The sequence below is a fragment of the Larus michahellis genome, chromosome 5 (genome assembly GCF_964199755.1).
Source record: "Larus michahellis chromosome 5, bLarMic1.1, whole genome shotgun sequence".
Classification (NCBI taxonomy): Eukaryota; Metazoa; Chordata; class Aves; order Charadriiformes; family Laridae; genus Larus; species Larus michahellis.
Window position 1 is genome coordinate 38746850 of NC_133900.1, and position 17589 is coordinate 38764438.

General features: G+C 38.0%; 1 protein-coding gene across 12 annotated transcripts in view; it reads left to right on the plus strand.

The window, feature by feature from the left end:
- ARFIP1 (ARF interacting protein 1) overlaps positions 1-12149 on the plus strand; it is a 45068-nt gene extending 32919 nt beyond the window's left edge. For all 12 annotated transcript variants that reach the window (XM_074589672.1, XM_074589668.1, XM_074589670.1 and 9 more), the window contains 2 exons: positions 2167-2341; positions 10546-12149. In XM_074589672.1, coding sequence (XP_074445773.1) covers positions 2167-2341; positions 10546-10701 — 331 coding nt within the window. In that variant the 3' untranslated portion in view covers positions 10702-12149. The remainder of the gene's footprint in view (positions 1-2166; positions 2342-10545) is intronic.
- Positions 12150-17589: the final 5440 nt, after the last annotated feature.

A 17589-nucleotide genomic window follows, 5' to 3' on the forward strand; every position in this document is an offset into this window, starting at 1 on the left:
TTAAAGTATTAAAAAAAAAAAACAAACCCAAAACGGTTTATACATTTTCCAGGTATCCCCTTGAAAATTCATACAAAATACATCAGCTAACATCGTTCTTGCCAGTCACTTTCAATTTATGGCTCTTCCCTCCTAAAATACCTTAATTATTTTCCCTTTTTGTTCTTTACAGACATCAAGTATTTTGCCATTTCAATAAGGCAAATAAATTACAAAGGTTCTTTGCTTACATAGCCAGTCTGTCATTTTGGAATGTGAAAGTAGGTCACATTTATTCCTGTGCCTCTTCTTCCCTGTCCCCAGTTGCACTCCAACATTCCCCTCTTCTATCAACTATGTATTGGTTTGTTTCCTTTTTGGAATTAAGTCATAAATTATTTAAATAAAGCCTGAATCATAGTGACAACACGAATCAGGAAGTGCCCTGTGAATACTATCCTTTTACTTCTGAAAATGTTATATTTTATTTTGGGGCAGTCATACCACCAACTGAAAAATTGTCTTTATAACCAGGTTTTAATCCTGATTTTTTTTTTTTCTCCCCAATTTTAGAAATGTCTGAGGCAGTATTTTCGAAAAGCCAGGAATAGGTTGGTTTGCTCCATTAAAATTGGCGGCTATCGCATGCTGAGATGCTAAGTTCCATTATTTGAAAACTACAAAGAGGTGTGGAAGGAAGAGTGAGGCTTTGGGCAGGTCTGCCTGTGACCCTGCAGTGATTTCTGGCTATTGTCTCTTGCTTTACCTGGTCAAGTGCTAGGTGGCTGTGAACAAAGGAGCAGAGCACATCTTGTGTAAGAGGAGGAAGAAAAAAGTTAGAGGTTGTTACAACATTTGTCTTATCCACTTGCAATAATGTTTTTAAATATAAAAATAGTTTATCTGGCAAGGATCCAGTGTTCAGTAGACTTGTATGTAACACTGGAAAGCAGAAGATTAATTTAGTGATATAATCTTTAAACTACTAACATTCCATAGGTGCTTTTCCAACTTATGTTATACGCTGATGAATAGAAAGCTTAACTTAAACTCTCTTGGAAAAAAAAAAAACCAAACCAACAACAATCAACCAGTAATGTTTTTGAAGACAAAACTGAATATTCAAACTTAATTCTGTATTAAAAATAATTTTAAGACATTTTGATTTATTCCATTAAAACAAGTAAGAAGGTATGACTAGATCATCTCTATTCATGTAATAAAATGGTACAGTCTAATATAGAAGGATATCAAGGAGGTTTATAACTTTTTTTAATAAATAGTGGTATATGAAGACTAGCTGGTTCAATTAAAATGTTGTCAGGTATCTGCAGGCAAGAGCCTATACCATAACATAAATTCTCTTTCTGCTAGCAGTATCCATGATAGATAATTTGGAGAGAACAAGAGTAAATTAAAAAGTAGTTTTCGTCTGTCATATCTAGTCATGGGATAGATATCTTTGGTGCAGAGTTAGTTTAAATACTTATGTATCTGTTAGTCTTAACCTTCTGTCTTTCTCTTCCCTTTTCTCCTTCAGTGGTGGTATTGATCCAGAGAGTCTGACTTCCCTAGGAAAATAAGATAGGCCCTCAACAGACTATAAATAATGCATCATCTTTTTTTTTCAGTCTGTTTATCCATAGGACAGACAAGTTCTTGTAAAACTACTTGTGGAAGAACTGTAAAACTGTTCCAATTAATGCATACAGAGAAGCCTAGAGCATGCTGAAAAAGCCATAGGACAGAGTTTAGTAAAAGTGAGCCATTGCTCAAACATCTGCTTAAAGGGGACATCCTGCTCTTGGTGCTTCTCTTGCTCTCAACACAAACTCTTCACTGAAATGATTCAAAAGTAGAAGAATCACCTGAAAATAAATTTACTAGCTATATCTGGGTTAGTAAGCTGAGATGTCCCAGGAGAGGTTCTGACTACCAAAGCCAGCACAAAACAGAGGGTTGGGAGCATGTGGCTGAGACAGGAACAGAAGTGGGGGCTACTTGTTGAGGCAGCTTTATACAGTGTGCTTATGGGTGATTTTGCTTGATGAGTAGGAGGAGGGGGGAAAAAACTTGCCTTTTATTTTTTCTATACTTGACTGTTTTGTTCATCTACTTGGCCCTGTATGTGAGGTCTGTTTTGAGACACTTTGCCTTTAGAATTTTTTTCCTCCTCTTCCTTCTCAGGATTGAATATGATGCTTATCGAACAGACCTAGAAGAGCTGAATCTTGGCCCTCGTGATGCAAATACTCTGCCAAAGATTGAGCAATCACAACAATTGTTCCAAGTGCATAAAGAGAAATATGACAAAATGCGTAATGATGTATCTATCAAATTGAAATTTTTGGAAGAAAATAAGGTAAGCTACAGCTTCTGATGTTGTGTTTAGGAGTTTTGTCCTGTAAGTTTCTGCTTTGATAGAAATACTTCAGTTGTTAGATCTTAAAATATATCTTAATTTAAAAGTAGAGCGAGCAAAAAAAATAAGTTGAATTTTTTGAGTTCTTGCTGTATCACCAGAGGACAGACTTTTATAGTGGGCAGCCTGAAAAGTTCCTAATCAAGCTGCTGCAGCTACAAATGGCAAATACTATGGCAGTAAGTTTCATGTTGATATGGGAGGTTTCAAGTTTGGAAAAGCATTACTTTTCCAGTTTACCACATCTAATGGTTAAATGAGTCATATAACTACTGATTTAAAGTAAATGTTTGACAACACTGTCATGGAGGATATGCACAAAGAAAGTGGGAGAACTGTGAAGAGGCTTCTTCAAAATTAAGCTTTCTTTAATAACTTGAACTGAGAAATATAACTCTATAATTAATGCCTATATAGTTTCTTAATTCTAAACAGAGCTCCTTGTACTGTTGGTTTGAAATTGTTTCTTTTTCCCCATATGTGTTTATTCCAACCATACAATTTCATCTATACCCTCTTAAGGATGGGATTCCTAACCCTCTTATTCTGTCTACCAGGCAAAACTAGAATAGCCATACAGAACACACTATTAAACTGTGTTTTTTTGATAAACAAGTCATGCTAAATTATTTCTAATTAGATGTAAAAATGATGGTCCTTCAAGATATGATTTTTGTTCGTACTCATAGTAAATGAAATGGTTATAATCAGCTATTACTCTATTTCCTGTGACTTCAGAGGGAGGAAGATATTATCAAAACTTACATAAAAGGTAGTAGTTTGTCAGTTTGTCCGTGTCTAGCAGTGGATTAACATTTTCAGTATGGGTTAATATATTTTAAAGATCTGAATGTAGGTAACAACTGCCTGTCAGAGAATACGGGAGCGGCCCCAAATGACAACAGTAGCAAACTAGGCTCCTTGCATGGAAGGAGGAAACTTTAAGGGAAAATCGTGGGTACAAGCCAAATCAATTGAAACTGATTACTATTATGAATTCTTGAATATATTATCAGATATGCAGTTGCATCAGCTATTTAAGATGAAAGGCAGGGAAGAAACATGAACTGTCAACAGATGAGAAGAAAAAAAGTGCAGAAAATAAAACCTTTTGTTTTCCAAAACAATATATGTTAAAAATGTAGCTGCTAAGCACTGTTACTTCATACAGGCATTTGCATCAGGGGTCTGGAGTCACATGGCCATTAAAAGCTAATGAGCCAGATCATCAGATGATTAAAAACTGGTATTGCCCTGACTTTCATTTCTTGCTGAACTTGTAGCCCATTAACTTTCAAATGTAAAAAATCCCCATGAAATTAATTTTCTGGAATACACTGAAGTCTAATGCAAATGCTGATACTTATGCTTAAATTAGAAAATGCTCTTAAGAACTGAGTTTAAAACTATGCTAGATTGAAAACGGGTATGCTGAAGGTGTCTCCTCCCCCCCCGCTTTGTTTTTATCTTCTAGTAAATTGTTTGCCACTAATATAATGTACTTCTGTTGAAATTGTTTGATCCTTCCAGCTCATATCTGTACAGGAATTCTGATGCTTAAGTTCAAATTGGTTGAAAACCTGCTTCCTCTTGGTTTGCATTAACTATATATCAGACTGATCAATTTATATTTATACAGATAGGAAAGTTTTAGAGTGAAAGAATTTTATTTCCATTGTGTAAAAAAAAAAAGTTTCCATATTTTTTTAAAAATTAGATAATTTATGGAACACGAATGAAGCTGTCTTCCTAGTGACGGTCTTGAATTAGATCAAGCATCCTGTTAGCAGTCACAGCCTACAAATTTTGTTTTCTGAAAGAGATTGTTTTTTCCTTCCTGCCTTTTCTTTTAGATTATACAGAGGAGACTTTTTTACATGTTTAAGCCTTTTTATCACTGGTTGACATTTCTCAGTTTTGACACTGGAGATGTCAAAATACTTACTCAAGGGTGTATGTAGTTTTGTTCCCAAAAGCCATAGAAAGGACTTCCTTTACAGTCAAATATTGGCTTAAATATAATTATCTACTGAGAGCTTTACTCAGATAAGATTTACTTTGGTGTTTTCTATTTGTTGTATAGGATTCTCCATAGTAAACAATATGTAATCTTAATCCTAAAGCTTCATTTCAGAAGCACTTTTTTTTTCCATCTTGCATCTGTCTCTGATAGTTTTTGTTCTTCTGTTGCCCAGAATACTTACCGGGGTGTAGTGGGAGGCAGTGGTTACCTGAGAGATGATGTTCTTGCCAATCTGACATCTTTATTCCTTTTTGTGGTGTCAACCATTTTTATTTTTTTTAATTAATGTCAATGGAGGGAAGCTCCTGTGAGACCTCGTTCTTGTCCTGCAGCTAGTATTAAGAAATTGGAATGCACAATTGATTTGCTAGACAACTGTATAACCATTATAAACATTACTTTTAATTTTTAGCCGCATACAAAGTGTAAGTGACTGCTCTTAAGTCAATTACTACTTATATTTTAAAGGATTATTAACTCAATAAGTATAGGATTAGTAAGTATAGGATCTAGACTTTAATTTTAGTTAGATTTAATAATGTCAGATGTTCTACTTTTTCCAAAGGTACATGATGATAATTGCTGTGATCCACCATAATTTAAGCATCTGTAAATATAGCATGTGCCTAATGTGAAGGAGAAGGGCAGGAGGCAGAGCACAGTGGGTACAGCTGTACGAGTGTGTCTGTAACACAGCTGATTCATCTGTGGGAGTAGTGCACTGTGCAGGAGGAGGCTTAAACTGAAGACCTTATATGATGTTGAACTCCCAAGTGGAAGGGTGATTTTGATATTGTTAGGCTGTTACAGTAGTCCAGGGGAGGGAATTATACTGGTTATACTGATACTATATCCCTAGTAACAGGAACTTGCTATTTTGTGTGTCTGTCCGCAGGACAGCACTGGTGCTGATTTAATAGGATGGGAGATCAAAATAAAGGAAGATCAGATGGACAAGATACTGGTTTTACTCAGCATTTCACAAAGGGCCTTTCTGTAGCAGGTTTTAGAAAAGCCTGCAACAGCACAGGCTATTGCATACAAGGCAAATGAGGGTTATATTTGAGCAGCTATAACAAGGCATGGCCTTGCCAGACTCACGTTACAGTGTACTAGAACATGCAAATCTCTAATCATCAACTTTATTAATAGGTATTGACATGGTGCCGAATCCAGATGTGGATTAATATTTGTTCTGAGTCTAATTAGAGAAGCCTTTTTAGGTAAGAAAATTGTATGGTAGCCATATTACTTTTTTATCATAGATTGTAAACCTTTGGTCTTCATCCTGTATATATTGATACAGGATGTAGTACAGTGTAGTCTTGAGCTTAGTTGTTATTATCACTTCTGTGTTGAAAACAGAATTGTGTAATGAAACCTGGCCATAGCAAAGCAATTAAGCAATGTAGGGTTTAATTTTAGATTAGATAAAGCAGTTCATCATTATCTCCTAATAGATATGCTTTTACAGTCTAACCAGTATTAAACATTTAAAAACAATAAATTGTATATTTTTTGCCTGACAAATTAATGTCAAAACAGAATCATGGATATTATTTTGTAATTGTGCCTCCACTAGATGAACTCAGTTATATTGCCACTCAAAAGTTTTGTCCCGTATTTGGTTAAGTATGACATATGAGGAGAACAGGGGCAATCGGGAGGTGATTCAAGCTGTCACTGCAAAGGAACTATAAAGCCAGTTTAACTGTCTGGTGGGCTCTAGTTGGTCTGTGTTACTGCAAATGTCACCAAACGACCATAATCTAGCTGGCCCTACGTTTAGGGGAGGGAAAGGCATCACGTGGGTGCAGTCCTTTTGTGCCTGTTCTCCTGGGTTCTAATGTTAATATTTCAGTTTAAAGCCCCCAAAGGTGCAGAGAGCTGAATTACAGTAAAGCTGGGATTGCAAGTTTCTCTCTGTTAAACCAAGATATACAATATTTCTATGCACTTTCATTATAGCATTTGGTCTTGAAGTTAGAACTGATTTTTTTTTTAATGTTGCTGCAAAATTATATTGGTGCTATCCCCAGGTGGTGGAGTTCTTCAGAAGTTTGTGGCATTGGGTAACGAGTATAAGAATAGCTGCAATCAAAATCTGTAGCTTACAAATAGTTAATCTTTTTTTTTCTATAAAGATGGCTTGTTCTTAGCTTTAAGATTTCTGCCACTGAAAAATATTTGAAAAGGTGTTGTCTTTTTGAGAAAGGAAAAAACTGTTTTTCATGTATGCACTTGAAAAATGTCAAATCTTTCTGTGTAAAAAAAGGAACTGAATGCACTTCTGCAAGTTGTACTTCAGGAGTTTGATGTTTAAATGCTTGCTTCTACAAATGAATGCAGTGTGCAATCTAATGGAAACCTGTATGACATAAGTGTTTAAATCAAATAACTTCAAGTAAAGATAGCTAGGGGAAAGGATTATTATGGTTGTGAGGAGGTACAAACTGACAGAAACATTAGAATGGAGGTCGTCTTTTTGGTTGTTGAGATGGCTGAAACAATCTGAATGAGGAGGATGTAAAGTCCGTACTTACTCCACCATGGAAAATATGGTGTTCAGAGGCAGGTGGGGGGAAGAAGACAATATTTAAAAAGAAATGAAATGTTAAGAGTGTCCAGAGGAAATATGACAAATCCAACCTACGGTATCTTCTCTATACGACACTCAAGCCATCTGTTTAGGGCATGCCCATTTTTTTATGCTCATACACAAAGTTCAGTTTTGTTTTGAGACTTAAGTTTGCCAGGTCTATTACAGAGTGCTTATTCTGCTTGTAATTAGAAACAAATAGGTGTATGTAGCTAGTTAACAAGGAACAATGATTTTAAATGATGCTCAGCTGTAAAACATGATGGCTTTTTGACAGGCATGCTAGTCATACACTGGAACCTGTATTTTAGCAGCATACCATTAACGTTCTTTGGTTGAAAGGTAAATCTTCAAATGCTCCTTTACTGGAATAGGTGCTACAGCTTAGTGCTCAAGAGTTGGCCTTTAGTGCTGTAGTCTGACAGTGACTTCAAGGCTTTACTGAAAAAAAAAAAAGTGGTCCCTTCATCCTCTCTCCCCCTTCCTCCACATTGCCTTCTCTGTGTGCTTACTAAAGTGTTTTTGCAGCTGTGCAGAGAATCAGATTGGGGAACTGATCCAGGTTAAAGCAAATATGTTGTTGTCTGGTTAGTTTTAATCTAGATCTGTTCCCTGATCCAACTGACTACATAACTGTGTGAATGCTTTGCCAACAGAGGGCTAAGGTGAAACATAGTGTGGAAGTAGGAATCAATGGCTGGATATGGGAGTGGGCAAAGCTGAGATTCTTTCATGGGAAAACTGGTGAGGTTTGCGCTTGGCTTTAAGTGAATACTCATTGACCAGTTCTTAGCTGTGATTGCAGGTGTTTTTGCAGTGGACATAAGGTGATGTGAGATGTTACAGCTTTTTCTCTTCCCTTAGCTGGCTGCTGCTTCATAGTAGAGCTCACAGTACAGCTTCCTTGTATAGTGTCAGACAGTTTAAGTGGTCTTTTTCTAGAAATTTAAAGTTACCTGAATGAAGCTATGGATAAGAAGATCCCACTATCACTTTTGGGATTCATTTAGCAATCGGTTTCTGAAGGAGGAGAGCAGAAGTTGCAATACCTTGAACCTCTGCAACCAGTTTGATAGCGATCATGAAATTTACACCACAATGAGGTAGCTCTGGCTTGGGGATAGAACCTCATACAATGAGGTAGCTCTGGTAGTTCAAAAAACCCCACCAAAACAAAGCATATTCTTTCAGTCCAAATCATCTGCCTCTACATTGTCAATTCCTGCCTCTGTGTGTGTGCACACATATTAAACCCTAGGCCTTACTGAATTTATAGAATTATTAGAAGACTTCAGGGCAGTTCACAAAAGCTTTGTGTTAAAAGCTGCCCTAAGAAAATGCCAAATTTGGCCTCAAATTGATGAACTTGGGTTGGGAGGGTGGATTAATTACCCTTGTTTTATTTGAGTTCCTATAAACAGAATAGAACTCCTGTAGCACTTTAACAGTGTGCTAGAACTAGCTTGGACTGTAAGAGGCCATCTGAAAGAGGCCATCTTTTGTGACTCTGAGAAGCTGAACTATATATTTGTTGAACAAGTGTGGTTAGTTATATTCTAATCTCCTAAATATAAAATGTCTGTACGTTGTTAATTTAGTGAAGTCTTCTATTGTAAATGAAAAAAACCCAACTGTGCGCTGCAGACTCCTTTCTAACTATATCTGCCTCTCTCATCCTTCTTCTTGGAGAGCCTTTTGATGGAAAAACCTACCATTTTACACTGTTAATGAGGCAAAAGGCCTATTATTTCACATGTATTAAGTTTAAATTAGCCTGAATTATTAGGGGAGAAAACACAGGAATACCAGTTTTCAAATTGTCAGAGTGACTTAGACCAAAATTTGGGTTACCAAAGAGGGGTTATCACTTAAATAGGTGAGTTTTCCTTATTTTTCTGATTCTTCTCCCCATTCCATTGGGAATGGGGAGAAGTGAGCAAGTATGGTTCTAGTTGCAGGCTGGGGTTAAACCACAACAGTAGGATATTAAGGTCTGTACAGCCATCAGTTTATGGGCAAAACTTAATTAGTGAAATGACACTATTCAGTAGAAAAAAAATAAATTGTATACTCAAAAGAAATTTCAACTTTTAGTGCTGAAACTTTTATATACACCTGTGTGCTTGCATGCACATGCGCACATGGTCAGTTCTTTGATTCTCAGAGTATTTTATTTTAAAAGTATATTATTACATTTCTGTGTAATAGTGTAAATGTTACTCTTCTAGTGTAGTAGCACATCTATTAGATCTTGGTTTTTTATTTTGAGATCCTTTCTTAAATGAAGGCAATAAAGTATCTCTGTATTGAGTTGCATGCATTTCAGAAAAGCATGTTAGCCAAATAACCTGTTAAAACAGGCATGGCCAACTGGTAGGCATAGGCCAAACCTGGCCCAAGGACAGTTTTGCTTCCTAGCATGGCAGGAGCAGCCTTTCCCTTGTGGATTGTGCTGACAGACGGGGCGATGATCCAAAATTTGAATAGAGAAAGCTAAATCTGCTGCCTGCCACATCTTTCCTTTGGGCTCAGTCAGCCGTCCTGTTCCTCTGTTCTCGTCTGTGTTGGCTAAATGCTATTGGACTCAAGGTCTCGTAGGCTGAAAGCAGGCACAGGGCCACCACCTTAGGGGTTTGGGCTCTGACACAAGAGTTAAGGTTGTTCTGGGCTGCGAGTACACTGAAGAACAAAAAGGACAGGTTTTGGCTGCGGGAGAAACTGGGCAGATACCTTTTCCTGCATGCTACTGTTCAACATTCACAACTTCAGGTTTACTGGTGTGCTAGGATGAAAATATTACATTTGTTTAACTTCATCAGCACTATGGCTTGTCATCATACACTAGACTAGAAGAGAAAAACAGTGATGCTCTCTAGCCTGCTCTTGTGCTCTTCTCCCCAGGTTTTGATACTGGTATGACCTGTGTGTTTCATGACTACTTTGCACAAATGTTATAGTCAAGATATTGACCAAGTGCTGTAAATAATCCTGTGTTACAGGAGATGGGCAAGAAATATTGCTGGGAAAAGAACATCAGTTTCATTTGACTTAAGTATATGTGAGCTGGAAAAAAGCAACTCTCTGCAAGGAGGGTTCGGGGGGAGAGGCAATTAAATGAACTGTATACTTAAATAATGCATTTGTCATGTACTGTCTCAGGGAAGTCCGTTTAGCCTGTAGGTAGTTGTCTTAAACAGAGGTTTGGCATCTAATTTCAAGGAATCAAGTACTCATAATCAAGTGTTTGATATTTGATAACATTATGCTGTTTAGTGAATTGCTTTTGGTCCCTGCGTACTGAGTTGGCATTGACTGTTAAACATACTTTATGAAAGATCTAAATCACTTTAATGTTAAAGAATTTTGTATTTGCATTTTGTATTTGTATTTTTAAATTTTTATTAAATATACCTGTATGAAGTCTGAGCATCTCAAATATACCTATTTTTTTTTTTATAACTGGCTTGTGATGTTTTTAACATCTGCCTCCTCCTCTTAACCTATCTCTATTCTTGCCTGCAGGTTAAAGTATTGCACAATCAGCTTGTTCTGTTCCACAATGCCATTGCGGCATACTTTGCTGGGAATCAAAAGCAGCTTGAACAGACACTTAAACAGTTCCACATCAAATTGAAAACTCCTGGAGCAGATGCCCCATCCTGGCTTGAAGAACAGTAATCGGATCAGAGAAGAGGACCCAATGTTAACCTAAAATCTTTAAATCAGATTATAATTACAGGTTGGGGTTGAAGGACTGTTGTAGTGATTCTTGCACAAGACAGCTTTAACTTTTTTTTTTCCCCCTTTTTGTAATACTGTAAAACTGAATTTGGTGGGAAAGTGGGTGACTTTAAGGTAACCAAACATACTTTCTGTCATTTCAAATATATAGAGCACTCGTTTTGTATGTGAAGGTTGGTGGTTATTTCTGTAACTGGGATGGGGGAGGGAGGGGAAAGAGAACTTATTATAGATTTGCACTGACAAATGATGTTTGTGATTTCTGGTCATTTTGGTGGCTAGTCAAAATATTTCCAAAAGGAGGTTTACATGATTTGTACCAACATCTGGTATTTTATAGATGAATATAGAAAACATCTTTAGTAATTTTCATATGACTTTTAAAAAGGAGAGAGTTAAAAGACTATTTTGCAGATTAATAATATAAGGCCTATGTGCGATATCTGCGTATAAGGCAACAGTAGCAGATGGATCATTGACTAGTGGAATTGCAGCAAATGCCTTTTTAAAAGATGTACCTTTCCATCATAGGTTCAAAAAAAGAAAAACACTAAAGCGAGAATCACTGTCAGTCTGAGGCTTCTAAGCACACATTTTTGCTTTGCACCAAGTGGTTTGCTGAATGAGGCCAACCATGCAATGTACTAATTTCATTTAAAATTTTACTTTCTCTATGAAACAAATACCGTACTAGCCTTAAATCACAGGTATGTGCCTTTTTATAAGATAATATTTTCCACCAGTGTACATAATCCAAGAACCCTTTCACATAATGGTTTGTCAATTCCCAACAAGGGGAAGGAGACTGTGTAAATTCTGTTTCGTTTTACACTTAGAGCAAGTTAAAGCTTTAGTTAACCTCCATGGATAGGTATGGTTTTAAGTGAGGAAACCGGGCCAGTATGGTTTTTCTATTTAATTGAAAAGCATACTTCGGTAATGAGAGTAACATGGAGGATGCTTTTTTAATTTCTCCATCAATCGTGTAGTCCTTAAATGTAAAGTTCTGTGTCAATTTTATCATAGACATTTTAAATTCAATGTATTGGAGTCCTCATTTGCACGTGTTAAATTGCTTTGTGTTCTGTTAAGTAAAATGAAATACATCAAATGTTATTTACAACAGTGTGGATTGTATGATTTATGTACTGTATGTTCAGTTGCCTTTCAGCTGACGTTCTTAAAGTTTTCAGTGCTTAACACAACTGTAATGTAACTGTAAATCAAACTTTTTAATCATTCCTCATTAAATTCTTGGCCTGACAGAGCTTTCTTTTATGTTTTTGTTCTGTCAGAATCTCTTGTAATAGTTCATTTATGTTCCCCAGAATGTATATCCTATGTGAATTTTGTATTCATATTAAAGGTGTTTGCAGTCAAACTTCCTTGACTTGTGATGGTTAAGGGTAGAACCCAGCTTCTGCACTGAAAGCTTAGTCCTGTTTTTCCGAGTTCCCACCCCTGCCCAAGAATTTCTGGTAAAGCAGTAGTAGGTGGTAACATTGCTGTTCTATTTCAGGATGATTTAATATTGTGCAAGTTCAACATGAATGTAAACTCATTGTGAAACAAATCTTTCAGTATATATAATTCTTGACTTAAAGTTTTGAAGGAAGTTTACATTTACAACTTTTATGAAGCCATGGACTTCCACTGTCTGAATCTTGGCACACGTATGGTGTGATGGTGCAAGAAAGCAGTTAGCTGTGTCACTGCAGTTGAGCTAGGAAATGCAGATAGGAGCATTGTAGCAGGGATGAAGAATGCAAACCTATGGACTCCAGTTGAAATACCAGCTTTCGGACCGCTATAGGAAAAGGATACATATGGAACACGTGTCATTGGTTTCTTTCTCAGATTCGTGTGTCTCCTGCTGAGGATAGTCCCTGCCCCGAAGGAACTGATCTGTCAGAAACGGTAAGAGTGAACTTGAATCTGAAATTACTTTATGCAGGAATGGCCCATGTGGCATTGTGTAACCCTCAAACTTTTGCAATGGCTTCTCCAGCTGGAGTCTCTTCACCTGGAAGAAAAGGTTGGACAAGAGAGATTGCTTTCTAAAACCTGAGTATTGTTTAATACCAGGGAGAAGGAAGAATGACTTCCATTTTGCTCACCGAAGCAATTGTTCTAATTGATAGCCTCAATGAGGAGGGTTCTGTCTTCAGCTGATCGATAGGATGTTAAACTGATTGCCTTTTGTAGTACTTTAACTTTCTTTTTTTGCCCCCATTCAAATATATGTGCCTATGAAATAAGTCGAGCTCATGTCTTGTATTCAAAGTTAGCTCTTCAGATCTAACCAAATTTAGAAACTTTTGCTTCTGGAGATCATAAAAGGAAGACACTTCTGAAGTTTCTAATGGAAAGTAATTAGGGTTGTCAGTTTTTCTAACAAAAAACTATACTAACAAAAAGCTGTATTAACCTTAAGATTGTAATGCTGGCATTTATCTGGATAGGCAGTTGTCAGGGTGGATTTTTTTCATTTGTTTTAGGGGGCCATACCCACCTAGTGGAGTCTTGTCTGTGAAAGATTTCATCTCTGTTGCAAGTTACCACATTAGTGCTTCTAGTCTTGTGTCAGGTTTCTCAGAAAGAAGAATTTAAAGTGGTTAATAGAGTTTCAGATATGCTGTTGTATTTGCTCTACCAAACTGAGATCCAGGGAGCTGTTTTGTTTCTCAGTGACCATCCTGTAAGTTATCTGCACTCCTGGCTTCTTTGAAACTTGTAGCTCCTGTTATTTTTGTTTGTGTGAGTTCTACGAACAGCTCTTCTGCTCTAAAAATGCTCTTTGGCGTACTTCATGCTTTGTCAAGCCCTTACAAAGAACATTTTGGGTTATAAGTGTATCTATAGTTATATTGAAGAGAGGTCTATGCAAGTAGAGTACAGTAACACGCCAGTATCGTTAAAGTTAACAGCTTGATACCAATCTTCTGGCAACTGGTTTTCCCAGCAACCTTATCTCTGTTCTGTCTCTGCTTCGAAAAATGATCAAAGTAATATAAAAGGAAAACTAAACGTTCCCCTCAACTCTGTTTTGAACTGAACTAGGGGCATGTTCAGTTTGTATTCTCTGCTTATCTGCTCTTGTTCCTTATTGTGGTGTTACAAGAATAATAAGGTATTATAATTACTTAGCATTCCTCATCTGCAATTATCTGTGGGTTGGTGGGGTTTTTTTAAGTCTGGCTATCTTTCCCATGCTGCATTCTTGATGTGGAGGTTGTACTAGTCAGAGATTTTTTTTTAATTAGTCATTAATCTTTTCATATTTTCTGGTTGCCCCCACCCCAAACTTATGCAACTACTGGCAGCTAAGTTGTGTCAAACTGAAAGCTGATTTTTGTTATTTTTTTTTATGAGAGGATCCACAGAGGACCTGACTGTTCCTTGGTTTATATTTCTTTGTTCTCTTTGTTACTTGTCGTTGTTAGTAGCTCTTTGACATCTTTGTGTTCTTCCAGGTGTTTTGATATTAAAGCTAGTGGTGCATAGAAAGCACATTGCTGTCTCTGTGATGGTGCTCTCATTCATCTCGCTGCACCTATTCTCAACAAGGTCCTTTCTCTTAATTTTTGTCAGTCTTATATGGGAATGAAGTGGCCGGGTAGGTGGGATGTGTCACTGTGGTAATAGTCTGATGTGAATTAAGGAAGGACCTGTAGTGTTAGAGTAGCAAGCAGGATGGCTTGTGCCTGCATTGGAAAAGGATGGCATAAATTTGATAGAGCAGCAGTGGAAAGGAAAAGTGATGTGTTGCTGTTTCATCAGAGTCCCTATACTGAAATGCAGAGGAGCATATGAACCTTGCAGAGCAACGGCCATGGACATAAAAGTTTGATCCATAGTTTGCAGATCTGTGGTTTCCTATGGCTGAGAGTGCTGGCACAAAAGCATTACTTTTTAAACTTCAGCTGCCTTTTGAAGAAAAAAAATTAAGGAGGGAGGCAGGAGCAGCAACAATTCTGTGCTGTCCACTATTGGTAGTGTATTTCTGTTAAGTACTTAGCCCGGCAAAATGTATATTCAACTTTTTTTAATCGCTGTGGGTGAGAAAAAGTTTGTTTTCTGAGCAAATACACTGTATCTCATCTCTTTGAGAACCCATTTTGAAGATAATAGCTATTGGAGGAGTGGAAATATTTGATATTCCAGGACAAGCAGAAAAAGAGATCAAGAGTACCTTTCCAGAATTCCCTTGCACCACCGGGTGGTAGAACTTAGATGGGTACCATCATACAGTGTGGCTGTATGATAACATTTCTTAATTAAGTGCAGAGATCAGATAGAGAACAGAGTAAACCCGAAACTAATTTTTAGTTCGGGTTTGCCCTGTTATTACAGTTTATGCCAGCATAAATCCATTGGTTCAGTCAGGAACAGTTCAGCTACCAGCAATGTGTTCCTAGTAAATGGTACTTAACAAATGGCATGTCTTGCTGTGCTAATTAAAAAAAAAATAATTATACACCTTGCTACCTTTTAAAGAATACTGAAGGCTGTAAATTTAAGCACTTGAAGAGATAAATAATGCTAAAAACTAGTGTTGCCTGTTCAGTCTTGATTTGCCTTTCTTACATATGTATATGCATCATGCTAGTTTTATGTGATAGTGGTAATTAATTGCAGGGGTTTGTTTCAAGAGGTTAACTACCACAGTGCTTAATTTTGAAACCAAATAGAACTTGGTTTTAATGTGTCTAAAGTGTCACCATTAACTTTCTCTCCTGCCTTTGTCCCAACACTAGAAATGAGGGTTTGTAAGGAAGATGACGACAGCTTTTGTTCAGGTGGTATAAATTCCTTTGTTCCTATTAGATCTGTTCCATTGTTAAATTTGTGTTCAGCCTGAAGCACCAGAAGTGCTTTGTGCTCTAAAGAGAAGCAGAGTTTACAAGACATTTTTTTTCTTTCATGAGAAAAAAAAAGTAATGCCTTAAAAGAAGTAGTCATCTTGAAAACTGTCCTGAGCATTTCATTAACTAGAAATCTTAAAATATTAACAATAGGATTTGTTTTTGTAGTATACCAACCCACCTAAATGCTATCTGTTCTAGGGAGGTGCATTTGTTGCTTATTATAGGTGGGGCTGCTCGATCTACCTATTATTAAAGTTGCTTAATACTTCCTACTGTGAAGACCTGTTTTCAGTTGTTTGTAACTTGGATGAAGTTTAGCCATGTGGGCAAAATTTTTGCCTGCTGAGTGTTCACATTTTAGGGGGAAAAAAATCAGCTGAAAACTTAAAATTAATTTGCTAACATTGTGTTTTGGAAAAGTTCTGGGGGGAAAAAAAAAACAACCCACAGGGTGAAGAAAAGTTAAGAATTTAACTTCACATCCGGACTGACTGCCAGGTCCTCTGCTGCCCTGTTCGGTTTTGGTTTTGTGTTTTTTTTTTTTTTTTAATACAATGCCATTATGCAAGTCTCGTGTTTGGCTTGCTCTTTCCGTCTTTTCGAGCGAACATTTGTGCTCATGACTGGCAGCAATGAAAACAAGTCTCTTTTTGGTTCCAACACAAGCAGCTACAGTCCAAGCGGCAACACGCTTCCTCACTGACGACCTCGGGGGTGACCCGACACTCTCGAGGAATGTCCGCGCTGGCTCAAACCTGAGCGTGTCCTCCCTGGCTGCCGCAAACCCTGCCAAGCGGAGATGTGTGCTGTGATAGGAATTGCCCTTTACTGTGGCTGAACTGTTTTCACTCAGTGAATTTTGAGCTCAAGTGACCAGGTTCTGACATCGCATTCCATAATTCTTGTTCTCATTTTATTTTATTTTTATAAATTGAGTGACTCAAACAGGCTGTCTTGCCAGACCAGTAGGTCAGATCTCTGGCTGCAGAACTGTAAGCTGGGATGGTATAACCTCAGAACTGTAAGCTGGGCTCTGGCGCTGTGGGAGGCTGCCTGGCCTCCCGCTTTTCCTCCAGTTCCTGCCTCCTGACCCCAGGCAGAGGCAGCCGGGTGCAGGTTAGGCACTCAACACTGACATGACATGCTTTTGTCCTCCTGCTCCTGCCTTCCCACCCCCGGCCTGCCCTGCCAACGTGTTTCCTCTCTCATGTGCTGTGTTCAGAAGCTGTGGCAGCTGGTTGTGCAAGGCTGGAGGTGAGGGTTTTGTCTCCCTCCCTCCGTTCTCAGGCAAGGAAACATTTCTGATTCTGCTTCGGAACTGACCTCCTGTAAAAAGGAGTGTTGGGGTGTTTGGGATGTGTTTATTCCTTATGGCTGGGACTATTTATTTACTTGAGTGAAGTTCTTCACCTGTCCTCGTTTGGGGAAAATGGTTTTATTTTTGAAATGTGATTGACCCTCTTGGCAAAATATTTTAGAACAATGTATTTGTTTCCCCGTATCATCTGTGGATGGTACTTTGGCTTTCAGGTGTCCACAAGTCACGTGAACTGCCTCGTGTGACATAACCCAGGGCTGCCATCACAGCTTAAATCGCTCTGAGGTTCCCTCACGCTGTCCCCTTTGGAGACTGACTCCCAGCCCTGGGCTCTGAAGGTGAGTTTGCATGCCCCCATCTTGCCGACCTGCCCGGGGTGAGGACCTGGGCACAAGGGGATGGGAAAGGGGCTGGAAAAGGGGATGAGCACCTGGGAGCGGGATGGAAAAGAGGATGTGGGGCTGGGAGCAAGGGCAGAGGGTGAAAGGCTTCAACGGGGAGCGTGGGTGGTGGTGCTGCTGTCCTGTTTCTGTAGAAATAGTTCCTGCGACTTCGCTGACAACATGTGGAAAATGATATATCTATCTCTATATATACCCATCAGACAGCTTATCAAGAGCTTGCTTAGACCGATACCCA